The sequence below is a fragment of the Cupressus sempervirens genome, chromosome 7 (assembly GCF_028749045.1).
Source record: "Cupressus sempervirens isolate cs-2001-9-10 chromosome 7, ASM2874904v1, whole genome shotgun sequence".
Lineage (NCBI taxonomy): Eukaryota > Viridiplantae > Streptophyta > Pinopsida > Cupressales > Cupressaceae > Cupressus > Cupressus sempervirens.
In genome coordinates, this window is record NC_143124.1 from 534,377,897 (window position 1) to 534,396,549 (window position 18,653).

General features: G+C 34.3%; 1 protein-coding gene across 1 annotated transcript in view; it reads right to left on the reverse strand.

The window, feature by feature from the left end:
• The window catches only part of LOC149547867 (uncharacterized), a 43,573-nt gene extending 30,904 nt beyond the window's left edge, over positions 1-12,669 (reverse strand). The window contains exon 1 of the mRNA XM_089791919.1: positions 12,405-12,669. Within this exon, the coding sequence (XP_089648045.1) occupies positions 12,405-12,524 (120 nt within the window). The 5' untranslated portion in view covers positions 12,525-12,669. The remainder of the gene's footprint in view (positions 1-12,404) is intronic.
• Positions 12,670-18,653: the final 5,984 nt, after the last annotated feature.

The following is an 18,653-nucleotide window of genomic DNA, read 5'->3' on the forward strand; positions in this document are numbered from 1 at the left end:
TCCTTTCTTATACTTTAACTTATATTTCATGTCTATATTGTCAGGATGTTTGACAGTGGTTTTAGATCTCTATGAGTTACAATGGAAATTCTAGATTTTAGAAGATCATATATAGTTTCAAGCTTAGCCAAACTACAACAATTAGTAGGTTCCTATCAGCATTCTCTCACTCTCTCTATTTACCTCACTTTATCTACCTTAGACTCTAGAACTATCTCTCTCCCTACCACTCTTCCTCTATCCCATCTACCTTCTTAATCTTTCCATTAACCTTTTACCAGACATCAGTTCAGTATATATGGTGAACTGGGTGATTTTTTATTGTAGATTATACACCTATAAGCTGCAAACACCATGCTAGTCTAGTTGTTATACTGCCTATTGAAATTCATGAAGTTCTAAGCAATTATGGAAATGGAATCACCTAGAGTAATTCAAGGGTTTTTGTCCCCAATCTCTATGTGAGATGTTCCAGAGTTTTCATCCTTAAATGAAATTCTCCTACCATCCGTGAGGTGTTTGTCCTTGAATCTCCTATAATCCTTGGTGTTTCCATTCTTTGCATTGAACGAGAAAGTGTTCAAAATAAGGACTTGAACAAACATGACTTGGTGACCTTCACTTGTTAAAATAGACTACTACATCCATAAGATGGTGCCTTCTAAGGCGGCCGCCTCCCCTTATCCTCTCTTTTAATATCATATCAGATATGAAAAGTTAGCAACCACCTTTTGGGCAAATATTTTATATTATACATATATGACAATGTATCAAGATTTTTTTGGTCTTCTAGTTCTTTCATTGTTTTATTCCATTTCCTGGCTCTATATTAACATATACAATATTTTATTTCTGTTTCCAAGCCATTGGGCAAGGAAACATGACAATATTGCATATGCATTCTAGCATTCATTCTTTAAGAATGATTTAAGATAAATTTAACTGATTCCTCAACCTATAAATACATTATCAAGATGACATATTGTCTCAACTTTGTTCACTATATGTTCAAGAACATGCAATTAACTTTTTGGTAATTTCTATCAATCTAGACACTAACACAATTATAGTATTTATTTAATCACAACCCTAATCACTATAATGTCTGCACATGTCTAACTGTAAAAATAAAATAAAAATGCTTCCTATGTTATTTTTGGATTTTTGTAAAATTCTCATACATGCCAATGCAACAAATATGCTATTCCAGCTCTCATTAGGGAAGTCTTCTCTCACAAACTTTCAGAGTTCCCTCTTCACATTCAATTTGATTTTTCGGTTGTTCATCTCATGAGTTTTTGTAACGCTTTCTTCCTCCATTTCCAACTTCCTACAACTCTCCTCCAAAGCCTTTGCAAATTCCCTAAACCTTTTCTACTGCCCAAAATCTTGTAGTCTCTCACACTCTACCTTCCCAAAACCTTAGCATCTTGGCGATTCTCCATTTCCTAGATTTTTTCCATTCACAGAAGTACTTCTCATGTGCTAATGAAAGCTTGTAGGAATTGCTTTGAGCATTTATTTTACCAAAACATTCTCACTTGAGGTAGCACGCACTTCTCGATGTCCACATTACACAAGTTGAAGTTGGAACACACCACCCAAGGGAATAACTACCACAAGCACCCAAGCAATGGTAGTTTTTATCTTGTCTGCTCTACAAATTTCAGCCTTCATAACTTTCAACAAATATCTAATCCGCAAACTATAAGCACAATAATATTCAACAACGAAATGCACACAAGCAATAGAAGTTTCAAAATTCAAAACACCAATATAGCCCCCACAATATAGGAGTCATGACCACAAGAAAAGGATACCACAAAGTAAGGATGGATGGAATTACAATCTGCAAATTTGAGTCTAGAGACCAATTTTTCAGTTCGTGAACATTCAAATCATTTATATTGGACCACTTTGTATGAATGGCACCAAACTATTGACTCTTTGTCAATTGTCATCTATTCAAAGTCCAAATTCTTCTCCTAAGCATCTACAAATTCAATCTTCAATATTCTTTCAAACTTTTCCCTTCTACAACCATTAAAACAAGGGTGCCATTTTCCCTTCTTGTCTTTTTAGTCTAGTAATCAAGCTTCCAACTTCTTAATCTAGTTCAATTTGGAAAACCCAACTCTAGTATACTTGTTTAGGGACAAAAGTATAATTTGTTAGAAAATATATATAAGTAACTAGACAATCTTTATTTTTCTCTTAGAAAAACTTATTTCATGCTAATAATACGCCTACATTTTTATTTTTTCTCTTCATTTTGGTGAATCTTGACCGCTCTTACACATCATACCTCATGTTTAAAACAAAAACACAAATAAATCCCTTTTCTTCTAAAATAAGAAACACAAAACACCTTTTCTTATCCTACATGGAAAAAAGGTACATTCTTCTCCTTCCTCTTTTGAGCATATTTCTTTTTGCACTTTTTCCTCCCTTTGTTGTTCACGTCCCGTGCTCACATCAACTATCGGCTTTCCCATCCTAGCTTTCTCACTACCTATCATAGTGCTCACCTACAATATCTCTTTGTCATCTTTCTCACCTCACAAACACCCTTTCTTTGACTTCCTCTCGCAATGATTACTTTCATGATGACCCTTACCTTGCACAAAACGAAGGAATTTGGCTAGAAAAAGATAGCTTTTCCCTTTCAGCTCCTCCTTAAACAAGGTTTGCATTGACCTTTCTTCACTAGCCAATTCCCTTCACATTGTGATAATCTCGCAATTTGGGGGCTTGGATATCCTACAACATTAGCCATATTGTTTGAGCTAATGGTCAAAGCTTACATCTTCCTCAATCTTGCCAATACTTGCATATTTCTATTTCTATTGCTTCCTTAGACTATCTACATCTTCTTGTGTTCTCCTTGCCTATCCTCCATGTTATCCCCATGCTCAATATATCATGTCCCCTTTCATAAATGACCTAGTGTTAGCCCCAAAATCACAAATTATTTTTAAATAAGAGATGTAAGATAGTTAGTGGTATAACTTTACCCATTAGATCTTGACTGCGACTCCTACATCATGTTATTTAAGATCAATCTTTCCCACCATCATTGTAGCTTACAAAATGTGCGCGTGGGTTCCCTTTGGGCTGCACCCAATGACTCACTTACATTATGAAGCTCATGGAGATCATGCAAGGCACCTTGAGCCTCTCCATCAAGTTTAGGGGCATGGAAGTACATCAGCCATTCGGCCTCCTAAGAGGCATGGAAATAAATCAACCATATTGGCCTCAATTGGGCACAATAGTATATCTGCCATATTGGTCTCTTAAGGGCACAGAAATACATCTGCCATATCAGCCATGATTGGGCACAAGAGTGAATCTGCCATATTGGCCACAATGAACAATCTTCTAAATCAACCTCTTATTCAATTTGAATGGACCACTCATAAACTTACTCTCCTTATATACCCGCAAATTTAGGGAATCACAAATAAGTCTTTTGCTATATTGTGATCAATATTGTTTAAATATATATGCTGTATTTCTACTGCTCATCTTCTGCTGTTTGATCCGATGCAATAGACAGCCAAATGTATTCAACTACTTTCATCTGTAATGCTAATCAAATTTTATGTTTTTCTTCTATTTCCTCCCCCTAGCACAACCTTTCCCAATCTCCATAAATATCCTTATTTCTAACTGAAAAGAGCCACCCTCTCATAATGGTGTATTTTCCCCAAGAGAAGCACCTTTCCACTAAGGATGGTAGCCCTTAGTTATTACTTTCCTAATCTTCTCACTCTTTATTAATCACTGGATAACGTACAATTGCTGAATACAATATGATTGAGATTGCTGCATGTAATATCATTTCTATATCTTTTTTTCTGCTTCTCTTCCATGATTGCTGCCTTTCTACTTAACATATTCATTGTTCTTTTCCTTAATATATTCAATGCCTTATCTTCTAAATCTGCAATTCTCATTGGATTTTGAATTCTTATCCTTCTCTTCCATGCTGATCCCCTCCTCTTGGATCAAATGTGTAACAACCACTTTTCCAGGGTCTTAACTAACAACTAACATATCAAAGAAATATAGTTAATACTTCATATTCATAGGAAGATAGTTATAACAGATATGTTCATGTGAATGAGATTAATGGTTACAATCAGTTAAACGGAAATTTCAACTAACAATTGAAGACACTTTCAATGAATTTAATAAGGAATTTAGAATCTACATACTGTAGAATTCAAAACCGAAATCCGTCTAGGGATGCTTCTGCAAAACCCAAGTTAGTCCATAAATACTGCTTAAGGAACAAATAGCTATACCACTTTATTGTAATGAAAAATACCACTATATCATCTAGGGCATCAAATACCTCTATATCATTTAGGGCATCAAATACCATTGTATCATTTAGGGCGTCAAATACCACTGTATTATTTAGGACGTCAAATACCACTGTATCATTTTGGGCACCGAAAATTGGGATGTGACATATCATTCCCCTTGTGTTTCATCGTCCTCAATGAACTTGAAATTTTAACGAACATTATAAAGGAGCATTTAAAATTGGGCCAAAAAATTGGTATGTAACATACCCTTCCCCTTTGTGTTTCATCATCCTGAATGATCTCTACAATTTTAAACACTAAAATAATATTCCAAATACAAGTTGTATATATAGCATCATGATATCATTTCTTTTCAAAATTGAATCAAAATCTAAGTCATGATCAAAATTCAAGGTCTATTATTCCTTTACCTCAATGCTTGCAGAAAATGTCTGCATGATATCATAAAATTGAAAATGAAACACACACTCACTTGAATTTACTTTACTATACTTGTCGTCACATCAGCATCACTTGAGTTGACCATTTTTACGATATTCTCTTTCATATTCCTGTCATTCTCATTTAGAAACTCACCATATCGTTAATTCAATTCTCATATTGATATCTCATATAAGAGAATTTTCAGTATTCAATAATTGAAAGTAAGATAAGCATTTAAAATTTGTAATTCCTCAACTAACATGTTCTAGACCATAACTTGATCACATAATTTAAATCACTCATACATACCATCTGGCATATGGTACTCATTAATGAATAGATCATCCTTCACAGATCACCTAAAAAAGGTTAGTGGATCCATGTTTCCATTTATGTAACCTCGACCTTCATGCCCATCTTATCATAATAACATTTCATTAGAATAATCATTTCATTATAGAAATATACTCCATCTCTAAAACAATATAAAGTAGCTCAGTATGTCTTGTTATTTCCTTACCATATAAAATCAATATTGCATGTCTATTATACATGTATAGCAATGTGTCAAAAGGTAAAAACATGATATACTATGAAAGATCGTCATACATCCAATCAAGATCATTGAGGTTATGTTTAACATGGCACCAAACTATATGTATTCTAATCTCCTAATACTTGGCCTACATGCCCACACGCAAATCTTGAGATGGGGTGCAGCCTTCATGCTTGTTTGTTTTATATGCCATATTCTGATTGTGGCTTAGACTCTGAGTCCACAAAACTCTTACATCTCCATAGAACTCTACCTTTCGTGCTGAAATTTCTTAGCTCAACCCATCCTTGGGTCATGAATTGATCATAAGTATCTTAAAAATTTACATAGGGTTCTTATCGAGTAGCTCATTTGAGCGTGCTCGTGAATTGCCTGTAAATATTTGGAAATTTATCTTTCCCATTTGTGCGACCTAGGCTTTCATGCCCATCTTGTCATCGTAATGTTTCAAGAAAAAACTCAAGTCAAACAAAAGTTACATCTATAAATAAACATTGCTAGTTTCAGTTATGCAAGTATGCTTACTCCTCATAGAGTACAAAATGGCCTTCTTGTCAATTAATCAACATTAGAAAGGATTATCATTTTCAAGTTAAAGAATTCTCAAAATCATGGTTCACAATTTTATTTTCTCTTTAGTTCAAGTCCATAAATGGATAACCAAATATTAACTAGAATTTCATATAAACAGGAATGTAATTGCATAAAATATAATGCGGAAAACATGCAACTGAAAAGAAATATCTAGTCATTATCAAGGTTTAGGCAACACCGTATCAAGGTTATAGTAACTTGTTTGTATTGTGCAAGCCTTGGCATTTCGACCTAGATTAATCTTCTCATTCTCTACTGAGAATGGCCCTCCCTCTTGGGATAAGGCACATGTACCATTCCGGTCCTACCATCCGAGCATCATGGTGTTAGAGTGTCCACTCAGCAACAAACAAGGTTGAGGATACACCTCCACCAACCTTCTCCCTATCAACTGGCACTATCGACCTCTTAGTGATTCATTTAGGCAAGCATGCCTTTAATCTACCTTGGCCAAAGATTTAGATGGGCAACTAAACAACCCGATCACCACTGCGCGACTTGCCAATCATGTCATATTCCTTAGTTCTAATTTATCTTTATGATTTTGCAATTTATCCATCTGTCCATTTCATATGGACCACACCATCATCTCAGCCCTACCCGGCTATTCTGGATGATTTCCCGGATATGATTTTTCCAGCTTGATTGTAAAATATTCAGTTACATAAAATAAATCTTTTTCAACATTACAATATCAGTTTCTCTAAAACAATATTGGGCCCAAGGTTCGGTGTCGAATCCAGAGCTCTGATACCAACAACCACTTTTCCAGGGTCTTAACTAACAACTAGCATATCAAAGAAATACAGTTAATACTTCATATTCATAGAAAGATAGTTATAATAGATACGTTCATGTGAATGAGATTAATGGTTACAATCAGTTAAACGAAAATTTCATAACTAACAATTGAAGACATCATCAATGAATTTAACAAGGAATTTAAAATCTACATACTATAGAATTCAAAACCGAAATTTGTCTAGTGATGCTTCTGCAAAACCCAGGTTAGTCCATGAATATTGCTTAAGGAATAAATAGCTATACCACTTTATTGTAATGACAAATATCACTATATTATCTAGGGCATCAAATACCTCTATATCATTTAGGCCATAAAATACCACTGTATCATTTAGGGCATCAAATACCATTGTATCATTTAGGGCATCAGATACCACTGTATCATTTAGAGCATCAAATACCACTGTATCATTTTGGGCATCAAAAATTGGGATGTAACAAAATGCTTGGATTGGATATCGATGTCTTCCCATGGATGGTGTGAAGTCACAACCCCTTGTGCTTAAAACTGTTTCTAAGAGAATTGACTGTTCATAACTATTGTTTTACCACTTTTACTTAACCTTATTGAAGTGATTCTCAATAATCCCTCCAATTGCACCTTTGCAATATTCTTAACACTTGATCGATGGTTGTATTGTGTCTTGGATAAATGCTATTGTAAGGAAGGGAGGACAGTTTATCCCATCAAGGCCAGAACTTCATAAAGAATAAGATCGCTGCTTAATGAGACACTTTCACTGCTCCTCGATCATTAGTCTCAATTATTAATTCTGCAAAATCACTGCTATGAATGGATCAAATTCCTGCTTTTATGTAATTTAAGTTATTTTCCCTATGATTGTGGGATATCATCCTATATTTATCAGTCTCTCCTGTGGATAAATTTATCACTTGGTCCTTGTGAGTCTTAGAAAAAAAGGTTGGTATTATTTCAAGTCGTGTCTTTTCTAGTCAAGTTTGGTAATAGTTTCGAGTCATCTTTTACCGCTTGAAAAGGTCAGTTGCAAATCAACTTTGGGTGCTAAAAAACCAATTTCTCTGTCATATCTTATTCATTTTCCACAAGAAAGAAGGCACAACACATATTCTAGGTTTATGACTTTGTCTCTATGGATGAGCCTTCATGTTTTAATGAGAATAGGGTATCATGCTCTTGGCTTTCAAACCCATTGCAGAACAAATAAAGAGCAGATAGCACATTGCAGCTGCTAAAGAGAGTTTCATAGCATCTTAAAAGAAGGATCTCATCCACATTGTAAATATTGGCCAGCTTTCATGCATATTTTCTTTCACTTCTGCCAGGTACGCCATGATATGTGCCTTTTATTGTTGAAGATTTCAAGATTGCTGAAACATTCAAGAAGGATGTTGCAAGGATTGTTCTCAATATCTTGATTCAATAACACTTATAGCATTGTTTAAAACTATTACAAAAACCTTTAAACACTATCCACAACATAACACAGATTTTTATCGTGGAAACCCTTGGTTAAAAGCAAAAAACCAGAGTCAGAATTAGTACCACAATGTCTCACTACTACAGCAATAAGATTTTCCCTGTTAAAGGCATTACATCACCCTATTAGGGGCATAACTGGTTAAGAGTATTTATAGCCCTGTTAAAAGCTATTACAAAAAACACTGTTAAGAGCTGCCCAGTTAAGGGATTTAGAAACTCCTTCAAGTGTTGCCTTGTTAGAGGACTTAATCTTCAGACCTGTTAGGATCTTGCTTACCCTTTTAGGAGTAACCTTGCTAAGGGATTGAATCTACAAACTTAGGATTGCAATTGATAGAAACACAAATGTTGATTGGAAAGTAGCACTCACTGCTAGACTGATCCGTTGTTGTTCTACTCAGTGCACTGTTCTGCAATGCTTCTACAACACCCTAACACCTCTGCCCTAACTTCACAAATGACATGCAGCATCACGACACATGGCTTTACAATCTATATCTTCTTTTATAGACCTTTGTCCATGTCGGCCCAAAACATAAAAACAATTTATTGAGTCGGCCTCCAAAACAATTAAATCAAGTGACCAAGCCCACCAATTCATCTTTTCAAATTCTTCAATGTCGATCCCAAATAATTCAACAAGAAACTATATCATCCTTTGACTTTTACACCACTGATTGACCAATTTAATCTGATTCACTCTATCAGTACACTATTCTAGCCAATAACACCAGTTCTTTTCCTCAGCATGCAATTTGGCTGATGCAATTCCAGACATAGATTGATATGACACTGTTAATGATTGCGAATAAATTGCATAACCTTAAACCACCAAAATCTTCATTGTTGATCACCTATTCCACAAATGACTATCCTGTCACTGGTACACAAGACACTTAGTAACTTTAATTGTTCGATCAAATTGACTTCTGGAATGGCTGATCCGTCACTTCCATTATGGTTTGTTGCCAGCAATGACAACACCACTTCAACACTTCATGCTCTCTAACTCAATCATCTTCATCACTATGCCAACAGTCCTAGGCTCCTAAGGATTCACCCACCTAATCCATTGCTCTCTTCGGCAAGGTTTGCAATCCATGATCTAGATGTTATTGGCTAACCACTATAAAGAGTTCGGAAACTGAAATCTAAGGGATGGAAGTCACACCAAATGATGAAGAAAGCTTCAACAATGTCAGAGTCATTACACCAAACAAGTCATATAGCAGTCATATATTGACAGGACAACACTAAATAGATAATAATGCCAAGGCATTATTAGAATCTTCATGAAGCACAATAGAGGTGACAATGTTTATGGATCTAAGTTATATGCGTCAGTAATGGGAGGGTCTTGTCTTCCTCACAATTCAGTATGTTCCAGTTTAGTCTTTGTTTGGCTTATAAATTGGACTTCGTCTAGGCTTAGTTTCATATACTTGCTATTTATGGCAAGTCTCGTGGTGACTGAAAGGGACCCTTTCTATTTTTGGAAAGTGCATTTGTTCACATGGGGAAATAATAGGTGTGACTCATGTTTCAGACGGTATGCTAAAAGGATAGGTATTTTGGAAGTTATTATTATTTTAGTGGCCAAATTATAATTAGAAATTTTAATCATTAAATGACTTATTCTAAAGTTATAATTTAGTGTAGTTAGCAACCATTGATTGCCACTAGTTTAGGATTGCTCAGATGGAGCATATTAGAAGCCCTGGGGAAGAAGGAAAGGCTTCATCAAAAATTTACAGACCAAAAATCATTTCTTCTCTTGGGCTGCACATTGTGTTTCAACAGCTGTGGCTTGGAGACAAAACCCTTTAAACATAGAGATCGGGCTTCTTAAGGATGGAAACCCTTAAGGAGCAGGCCAGCAATCATATGGCATCTGGAATACCAGTAGTGTCCAGTTGTATCAGTTTGATAAATTTCAATTTGGTAGTGCGCTGTCCTGGAGAAACATTTCAAAATACTAAACCAAAATCCTTTAATTAGAATGGGTCTGTCTTTTGGTTGCAATTGTATTTCTAGGTTTTCTGTATGTTATTGGCAGAGGCCTTTACAGTGAAAGGCAGAGCTGGGCAGGCCATTCGGAGTTATAAGACCCTGTTACCATTTTGCCCCTGTTTGCACAGCCAGGGTGAGATTGAGATCACAACGCTTTCACAAGTATTCTGTTACACTTGTTGGATTGTTATTATAGAGATATTAGTAAAGGGGATGATTGTATGACGCTTACAAAATCAGATTGAAAGGAATGGAATTTCCTCCCCTGCTCTTAGAATTACCTTTAATATTCAGCCTGTTGTGTATATTTATGATAAGAAATAAATTGTTTTTGGCTGCACGGGAGGGTCTGAAGTCAATACTCTTGCTTTGATCAAATCTGGAAGAAAATTGTGAAACAAGAAATCCAGCTTCAAGAAAGTAGTCAATATAGAAGATTACCATACGATGAACGCCAACACCTAATATGACCTCATGAGACCAATGAATTCAGTAGAAAGCCAAGAAGTTGGCCAGATGCCAGCATCATCTCTAACTTAAAATGCTGCCCAGCATTGGTGCCTTCCTTCTGCCAGGGATACCCAGATTCCATGAGAATCAAGGGTGTTCAGAAAGAAAAACAATGAACAGGTTACAAAGCGAGAAAAAAGAGCAGTGCTTTGCAAGGGACACCAGCAGTGGTGCAAATTAAAGTATCAGTGTGAATGTATACCACTGTATACATCCATAAAAAGTCAGCTTTGAGTGCAAGAAGTGTTTAAATGCTTACTGCCTTATCTTTATTTTGTAATTCCTTGCTTTATCTTCAAAATAACTTGTTACCATGAAAGTACTTGTCTTTAGAAAGCACTACAGAACAGTAAATGTGTTGTCACCAAGAAAATAGTCCTAAGCTCTGTATTATAGAAAAAATATGATTTGCAAACAAAGTTCATCTCAGTCCTAAATTGCTCGATTATAATTTATTCTGTTCCACTTCATGTTGGGATACCTATACATATAGACGAAGTAAATACACAGAAATGCCACTATGCTTTACTCCTTTGCATTGTTCAAATAATATATTCCATGCTGAATGCTTCAGAAAACATTAGCAGACGATTAAGACTAACTAATCCTGCAGCGAGGATATATTTATTCAACATCTGCAATATCTTCAATAATGCATACTACTAGGATTTCCAAGTACCCTAACGTCAACGTTAGGAGTCCCATGGTAATACAATGATAACACACAAAGTGATGTTTAATTAAAAAGTATATTTAAGAAAAGCACTTCACACTCAACCCCTTCTCTACATGTATGATTGATTCTGACAGCTACCTAAATGTTTTGATTTGTTTTGTTCTTTTTAAAATTTTAAATGGTTAAGCACAAAACTCAAACGCTAGCAAATTATTAGCAGACCCAAGTACAAAAGCAAACTATGCAGAAACTCTCCAGCAACAATTACTTAGTGGATACAAGAAGCAAGACAATTGTGGTTAGTGGCTAATTGCGGCCCAGCAAAGTAGAAATCAACCCGTCTCTGAAAATTGTAAATCCCAGTAGTCTCTCCTCAGTCTCTGCTCAGCATACCTAACATGTGAGCTGGACCTTATAAATTTGGAGTCGTCCTAAAATCCTCGTGCTAAATGCACATGCAAGACAACCTTCACTCGTAAAGGGCTAAGATACGAATTGCAATATCAACAATCATTTTGAATTAGACAACAAATGCTAGACTTCTTCAAAGTCATCGGTTTTGAGAGCAACTAGCTCTCAAATTTTACTGCCAATTACTAGAGCTGTCCCATGGGACCATGCGCCAACCAAAAAACTAACCTTGTCTAAAACTCCGCCGTTTTCAATTCACACAATATGCGATTGAAACATGTGAGTTGTATCTATAGGATCAGATATATATCGGAACAGTGCTGGCATGACTGAGAAGTGTGTTGCTCTCTAGTGGTCAAGGAGATTGATATTGGATTTCATCGGTAGCTTACACTATATCAAAATAACTGAGCTACAATGATTCTATAAATGTGGCCTTCTTATAATAAATAGTCATTAGGAGTTTCAATTCTAGGGGAACCAAGACAGGCAAACGAAAGCCAATTCAGAGCCTAAAAATAATACCAGGGCTTGTATATGCAAATCCCAACAGTGGCGATTGAAAAGGAAGGCTGAACCAAGAGAAACAAATTTAAAATAAAATAAAGTATGTTTCGGTACCGCTTGTAAAGCGAGAGAGGGATTTCCCTGGTTGATATACTGGCGAGCAATTGCCAGTAGAGAAGAAACAGTTGCTTCTGTGCTGTCGCCATTAAATCCTGATTCGATCTCCATATTCATTCTATCATTCACTTCATTCAAAATGATTACACACTGCTTACTCTTAGTCTGTTTCCTCTAAGTCTGTCGCAAAGTTTCTAGCACATTCGTTTACTTCGTCTAGGCTATTAGTTTTAACTTCTCATTCGGGAAGTACAAAATTGGCTCTCGACGCCCTATAAGTAGTCCAATTTCGGCCTCAAGATCTAAGTAGTGAGAATAGGGAGAGTAAGGGGATTGTGTAATTTTTTACTACAATAGAAAATTGTGGCATTCCGGCTCAGAAATTTAATTTTGGTTGTGTGATGGAGATTTTAAAAGATGGCTGTAGAAAATGTTGATATGATTCTTTGATTTGGGAGGTGTGCAATTGTGTGATGTTTTCTAAGGAGAAGAAGTTTGTGGGGGAAAAGTTAGTTGTTCTTATGAGGTTGATGATAGTTGTGTTGGAGAAGGTATAAATTGAGTTGTGATTGTGAAATTGATTTAAGCATTTTACAAAATGGTCATTAAACAAGTTAACATTCATAAAAGGTGATGGTCTTTGAACTTTTGTGAATGTTGAATTGTTTGGTTAAAAAGTTGTTACATTGTGCAATTACACAATCACTAGTGATGTATGGATCTTTGAGTTTGAAAAACATGTTCTTAAAATAGGGTTCTGTGTAAGACATAGTTTTATGGTAATTATATTTTTTGTTAGGAAGTCATGAATGTGCATTGAATTCAAGATTGGCAAGGTCACAAAATAGGGGTTGAGTTGTTTGGTTATCATATTGTTAAATTGTGTGATCTCACAACTAGTTGTTGTTTGCCTGACTTAAGTGGACTTTTGAGTTTGGAAACTATACTCTTAGAAATGGGTTCGATGTATGTAATAGGTCGATGGAAATTATCCTTTGTGTAAGTTGAGAATATATTGAACTTTTGAATTTGTTGAGTTGTTTGGTTACGATGTTTTAAAATTTTGTGATTTGACAATTACTCACGGTTTGTCCAACCTAAAGGGATTTCTAAGTTTGGAATGCACATTCATTTCCTAGAGCTAGCGGTTGCCCAAGATTAATGATTGGTGAGGTAGTGAAATAGGTACAATGATATTAGCATCATTTTTTTCAATAGAGCGATGTACTTTGGGTAAATTAAATGAATTTTTGATATCATTTTGTGGGACACAAAGGGTCAATTATAGGGTGTAAGGATTGTATGGTATTTATGTTGGGATGTTAGGAACATTTTCAACTTTTCTTGGTGTTGAGTTATTTCATTAAGAAGTTCATAAATTGTCTAATCTCACAACTAGTTGTCGTGTGTTGACTTTAGAAAACTTTCAAGTTTTGATAGAATAGGTGTGTGGTAATAATCATTTACGTGGGGAAGATATGAATTTATTGAACCTTGGTAGTCATTGACTTGATTGGTTAAGAAATTTGTAAACTTTGTGATTTGAAAACCACTTGCAATCTGTCGAATAAAAAGGGATGTCCAAGTTTGGAACCACGTTCATTTCAAAGGGGTAGTGATTATGTAATGCCTTACTCAGGAGCTTAGAGAAATTAACCTAATAAAGTGACTAAGTTGACAAAAAAAAAATTAAAAATTTTGTCTAAAGTTTATGCAACATCATTTAAAAGAATCTAGAGGCAATATAATGGTAACATATTACATTTGCATAATTATGTTACCCACAAAGGTTACATTTCTCTAAGGTTCCTAAACAACATGTATTAAGTTTTGATTAATTAAGTGTCCAAGTTAATTACAAGAACTCTGTTACATAACCATAGAGATTTCAAACACATCATCTTACTGCATGAACCATTATTATAATATAATTACATAATTAAATTAGTTTCATAGAATAAGCTCAATACACGACATCCATTACACAAGTTGCAAAGCATGCTAGAATAATCCAAGTACACATAAAACATAATATCCATAAGAATCTCAATTATACAATATACATGAATTAATTGCATAAAGAGAAAGCATGCTAGAATAATCCAAGTACACATAGAACATAATATCCATAAGAATCTCAATTATACAATATACATGAATTAATCGCATAAAGAGAAAGGAACATATCTCCAAGTATGATGGACATGAATAAACAGATACATCAAGAAATCCTCTAGCACTAGAACAAATATGTTAGAAACTCATATGGTAAGAAAATCTACTACCACCCAAACTCATGCACCTAAATGATCCACTCCCTATTATTTTCTAAGATCGTTGCAAATGTACTAACAATTGCCATTGTATTGATTATGTTCCAAATGCAAATGAAGGCTTATAAATAAGAGAGGAGGAGAAGAGTCATGTCTCTACAATTAACCATCACTAGTTTATATATGTATGTATGTATGTATGTATGTATGTATGTATGCATTTGTTAGTTAACAATTTGTCTTCCTTGGATTTTGGTTTATAACTTGACTCTTAATATGCCCAAAATGATGGGAAGACAAAAACAATTAACAACATAATGGGTCTATGTAGTAATCTATCAGAGACCCCTGAATTGAAAGGTACAACTCCCTTATGGTGCAAAGATTTGCAAAGAATTTGTTTTTTAGTAGATCAACTAATTTGGGGTATGCTCTTAACTAGAGAGTAGAAGAGGTATAACCAAATTACCTAACACTTCTAGCAATCTAGGCCAATTTCATATTACAACTCACAACCTCCATAGTTATGAATGTATGTAAGGTATTGTTAAGCTCATCTAACATCTAAAATAAAATCTATTCTAACCTTGAATGCAAGATGTAACAATGTGAAACTATCTATTAATGCACAACAAATCATATTATTTCATTGAGTGATTATCTACAATTGAAGGAACCTTGAAGTCATTTCATGATCTTACTTTGCAAGCTTAGGATGAGAGATGGCCTTATTCAAGAGAAGATTGAGAATTTGATGTTTTGATTCAAAACATTGAGTGTTTGATTTTATATGTTGTAGTGGAATAAAAATTAAATCAACAATACCCTTGATTGATCCAGTATAATGCTCTTAGGTCCAATCCTCCAAATGTTGACTCCATAACATGATGGATCATCACAAAGTGTACCATAAACACATAATTAAAGATGCCTTGCTATAGCATGCCGCTCCTTGAATTATATCTTCTCTCAAGAAGGTCCTTTCTCTTGAGAAAAAAACTTGAAGATGTGATGTTTGAAATGAACTAGAAGAGGTTATTTTTATAAGGTCTTCATGACATTTTTGGATCAAGGCTGACCAACAACGGTTATATCCTAATTTTGAAGCTAAATTTGGGAATCCCTTACCTCAACATTATCTCCCTTAACTTTATCTTATTAAATGTGGTAAGACTCTTCCAAATTCAACACATGGTCCACACTAATTGAATTAGTCCAATCCTTTTTGCTCAAATTTTGGGTTTGGAAAGATGATCAAGCTCAATTATTTGATTTGAAATCCACTTGTTGATGGTATGAATGCAAGGTTTTAATTCTATTGATCTTAACAATAGTTTAGGACCTGATAATATAAATGTCATACTTAAAATAAGGGCCCAAAGAAGAGCATGTTGAGATCTAACAAAAGAATAAGACTTATAATTTTTATTTAAATATTAATTTAAATACAAAATGGTCACAAATATGCTTAGAATAGAGGAAATATTAAATGAGTGTTAAAATAGTATGAAATTGGTCTTATTAATTAAAGGTGTGCAATTTATGACTGTAAGATTCAAAATTTGTGTAAGTCAAAAAGAGGAGGTTGTAAGTTGAATTTGGAAACCAAAACCTGATGAAGTTATAAATCTTCACTTTTATTCATGACTTGTTCAAACCATAATAAGTGAGAACTGTGTAGAAGGGAGAGGTCAACTATTTTCCCAAAGAATGTTAGATTGGAACCCTCAATGTAATTAGTCCTTTTGGGAGATACTTAAATTTACAATTTCAATTAAAATAAGGAAAATAGTTCATCAAAATTAACTAAATAATTAATGATTGTCTTTCCAACATTAATTCTGGTTTAAACCTTACAACAATGTTTAGTCAACATTTGAAATGTAATGTATATTGTGAATTATCTCCATAATGATTAGGGTTCAAATAAATTTTAAATGCATATCAATCATTACACTGATAATTAAATGGTATTGTATATCATAATCATGTAATGTTAATTGAACTCTCTAATTTGTCCTATAGAACACATGATAGGGTGTCTTGAGATTCTTTGCTACAACTAAGTCCAAGTGTGAAACATCCAACTAAGACAATTTGACCCCTTGACCTTGTGAGTGGTGAACATCCATACAACTTTGGGTGGTGTGTTTATATTGTAGGAACTAGTCTGCTACACAACTAACCCCAATGGTGTGAAACATCCAACTAAGACAATGCCATCAAATTTTGAGCATTGTACTTACACTATGGAAACTAATCTACTACACTCCTTATAATGCTTCCTTGTTAATTCATGTATGATTATTTGTGGATAAAATAAAACTATTAAATTAATAGTTAAAGAGAGTCTGAATAGATTACCAAGTTGAGTTGTATATTGATTAATTCCTATACTACATGATGTGTGTATGAATAATTAACATAGACATATTGAATTGATGGAAGAACTTATTTCAGTTTGTTTTTTGATTCCCAGTTAAATTTTGATGGATGATTGAATGATTTCACTTGATTTGATAATTTGATATATTAGTGAGTGATGATTGAATTAATGTTGAACTGATAGAGTTATGAGTGATGATTGAGCACTCATTTGATGAAATGGTGAGTGATGGTCGATAAGTGATCCTTGACTACTTGGCATGATTTCTCCTTTATTGGTGATAGGGTCACTACCTTTCATAAATTAAGTTTCCACCTCCCATTTATGTCTTTCGAGATTAATGAATTTTTTTTCAAATGGATCTATTTTAGATCCAAGAGACAAGTAACCCCTCTTCATCACATCTTCTTTTTGTTAGATTCACATTGTTTCACAATTAAAGCTTCTATCCTTTGTATCTTATAATGTGAGGGAGAAGTCACACCTCTTCATAATGTCTTATGTATGCAAGAGTTGTATCCTTCCATAATTCCTAACTCCCTTTTAAATGATATTCTCCCATTTTCATCACATACTTGAGGGAGTCACAACTTTTCATTTCATGACTTATGTCCATTAATTATACTTAACTATATTTTAGTTATGTTATATGTAAATTGTATTCTTATATATTTTTCATTCAAATTTTATTTGTATTCTTTTATATTTGAGTTTTATAATTATTTGTACTATTAAATCATATTTTAGAAGGTGGATATTACACTCAAACTAACAATGACTACATAGAAGCCATGATCTGACCCCTAAACACTAACTTGAGTAGCATACACTTAATTAAGATGTCACAACCTTTGGCACATCCCATGGGACCCCAACCCACCACAAAATGTCTCTTAAATGCCACAATCAAAGGGGATGCTAGGTCATGATGGAAGAGAAGTTGTAATATGTACGGGATTGCCACCCAAAATGCCCAAACCAAGTTCAAGAATTGTTGATGAAAACCTAAGCAAGGAGGATGCAATAGTTGCATATTCACCCACACTTGAATTCACACCATTGATTAATGGGAAATAGGTTTTTGAAATCAAGTCTCAGTTTACAAAATTGTTCATGAGTGCATGGGAAGAAATCAGGAGCCCCTCCTCAAATGTTTTATCTAAAGAAGAATATTGCCACACTTGAGTTTATAGATTAATATTGCTATAAATATCTTTATTGAATTCTCAATAATATCACTTGTCCTTATCCCTCAATCTCCTTATTACTCCTCCCCTTCTCCTCTCCCCATCACAACCCTTAACTTTCAATGTGTACATTTTGAGAAGAAAACAAATTGAAAACTATTCAATATATCTCTTCATTAGGGATTTTAGTACAAATAAATCATGTCGTTACTGCTACATAAAAAAAATTAGTTATATATTAAAAAAATCTCATATGATGAAGTATTTTGTTGGATACAATTGTTCAATTGTGTGTTTTCATTGATGTTACACAAATGTCATATCAGTTGGTAGACAAAGTCTACTGAGCTTAGTTGGTTAGCAAAGAAAATTCTAGAGTCTACCAAGCTTTCCTGGAAAT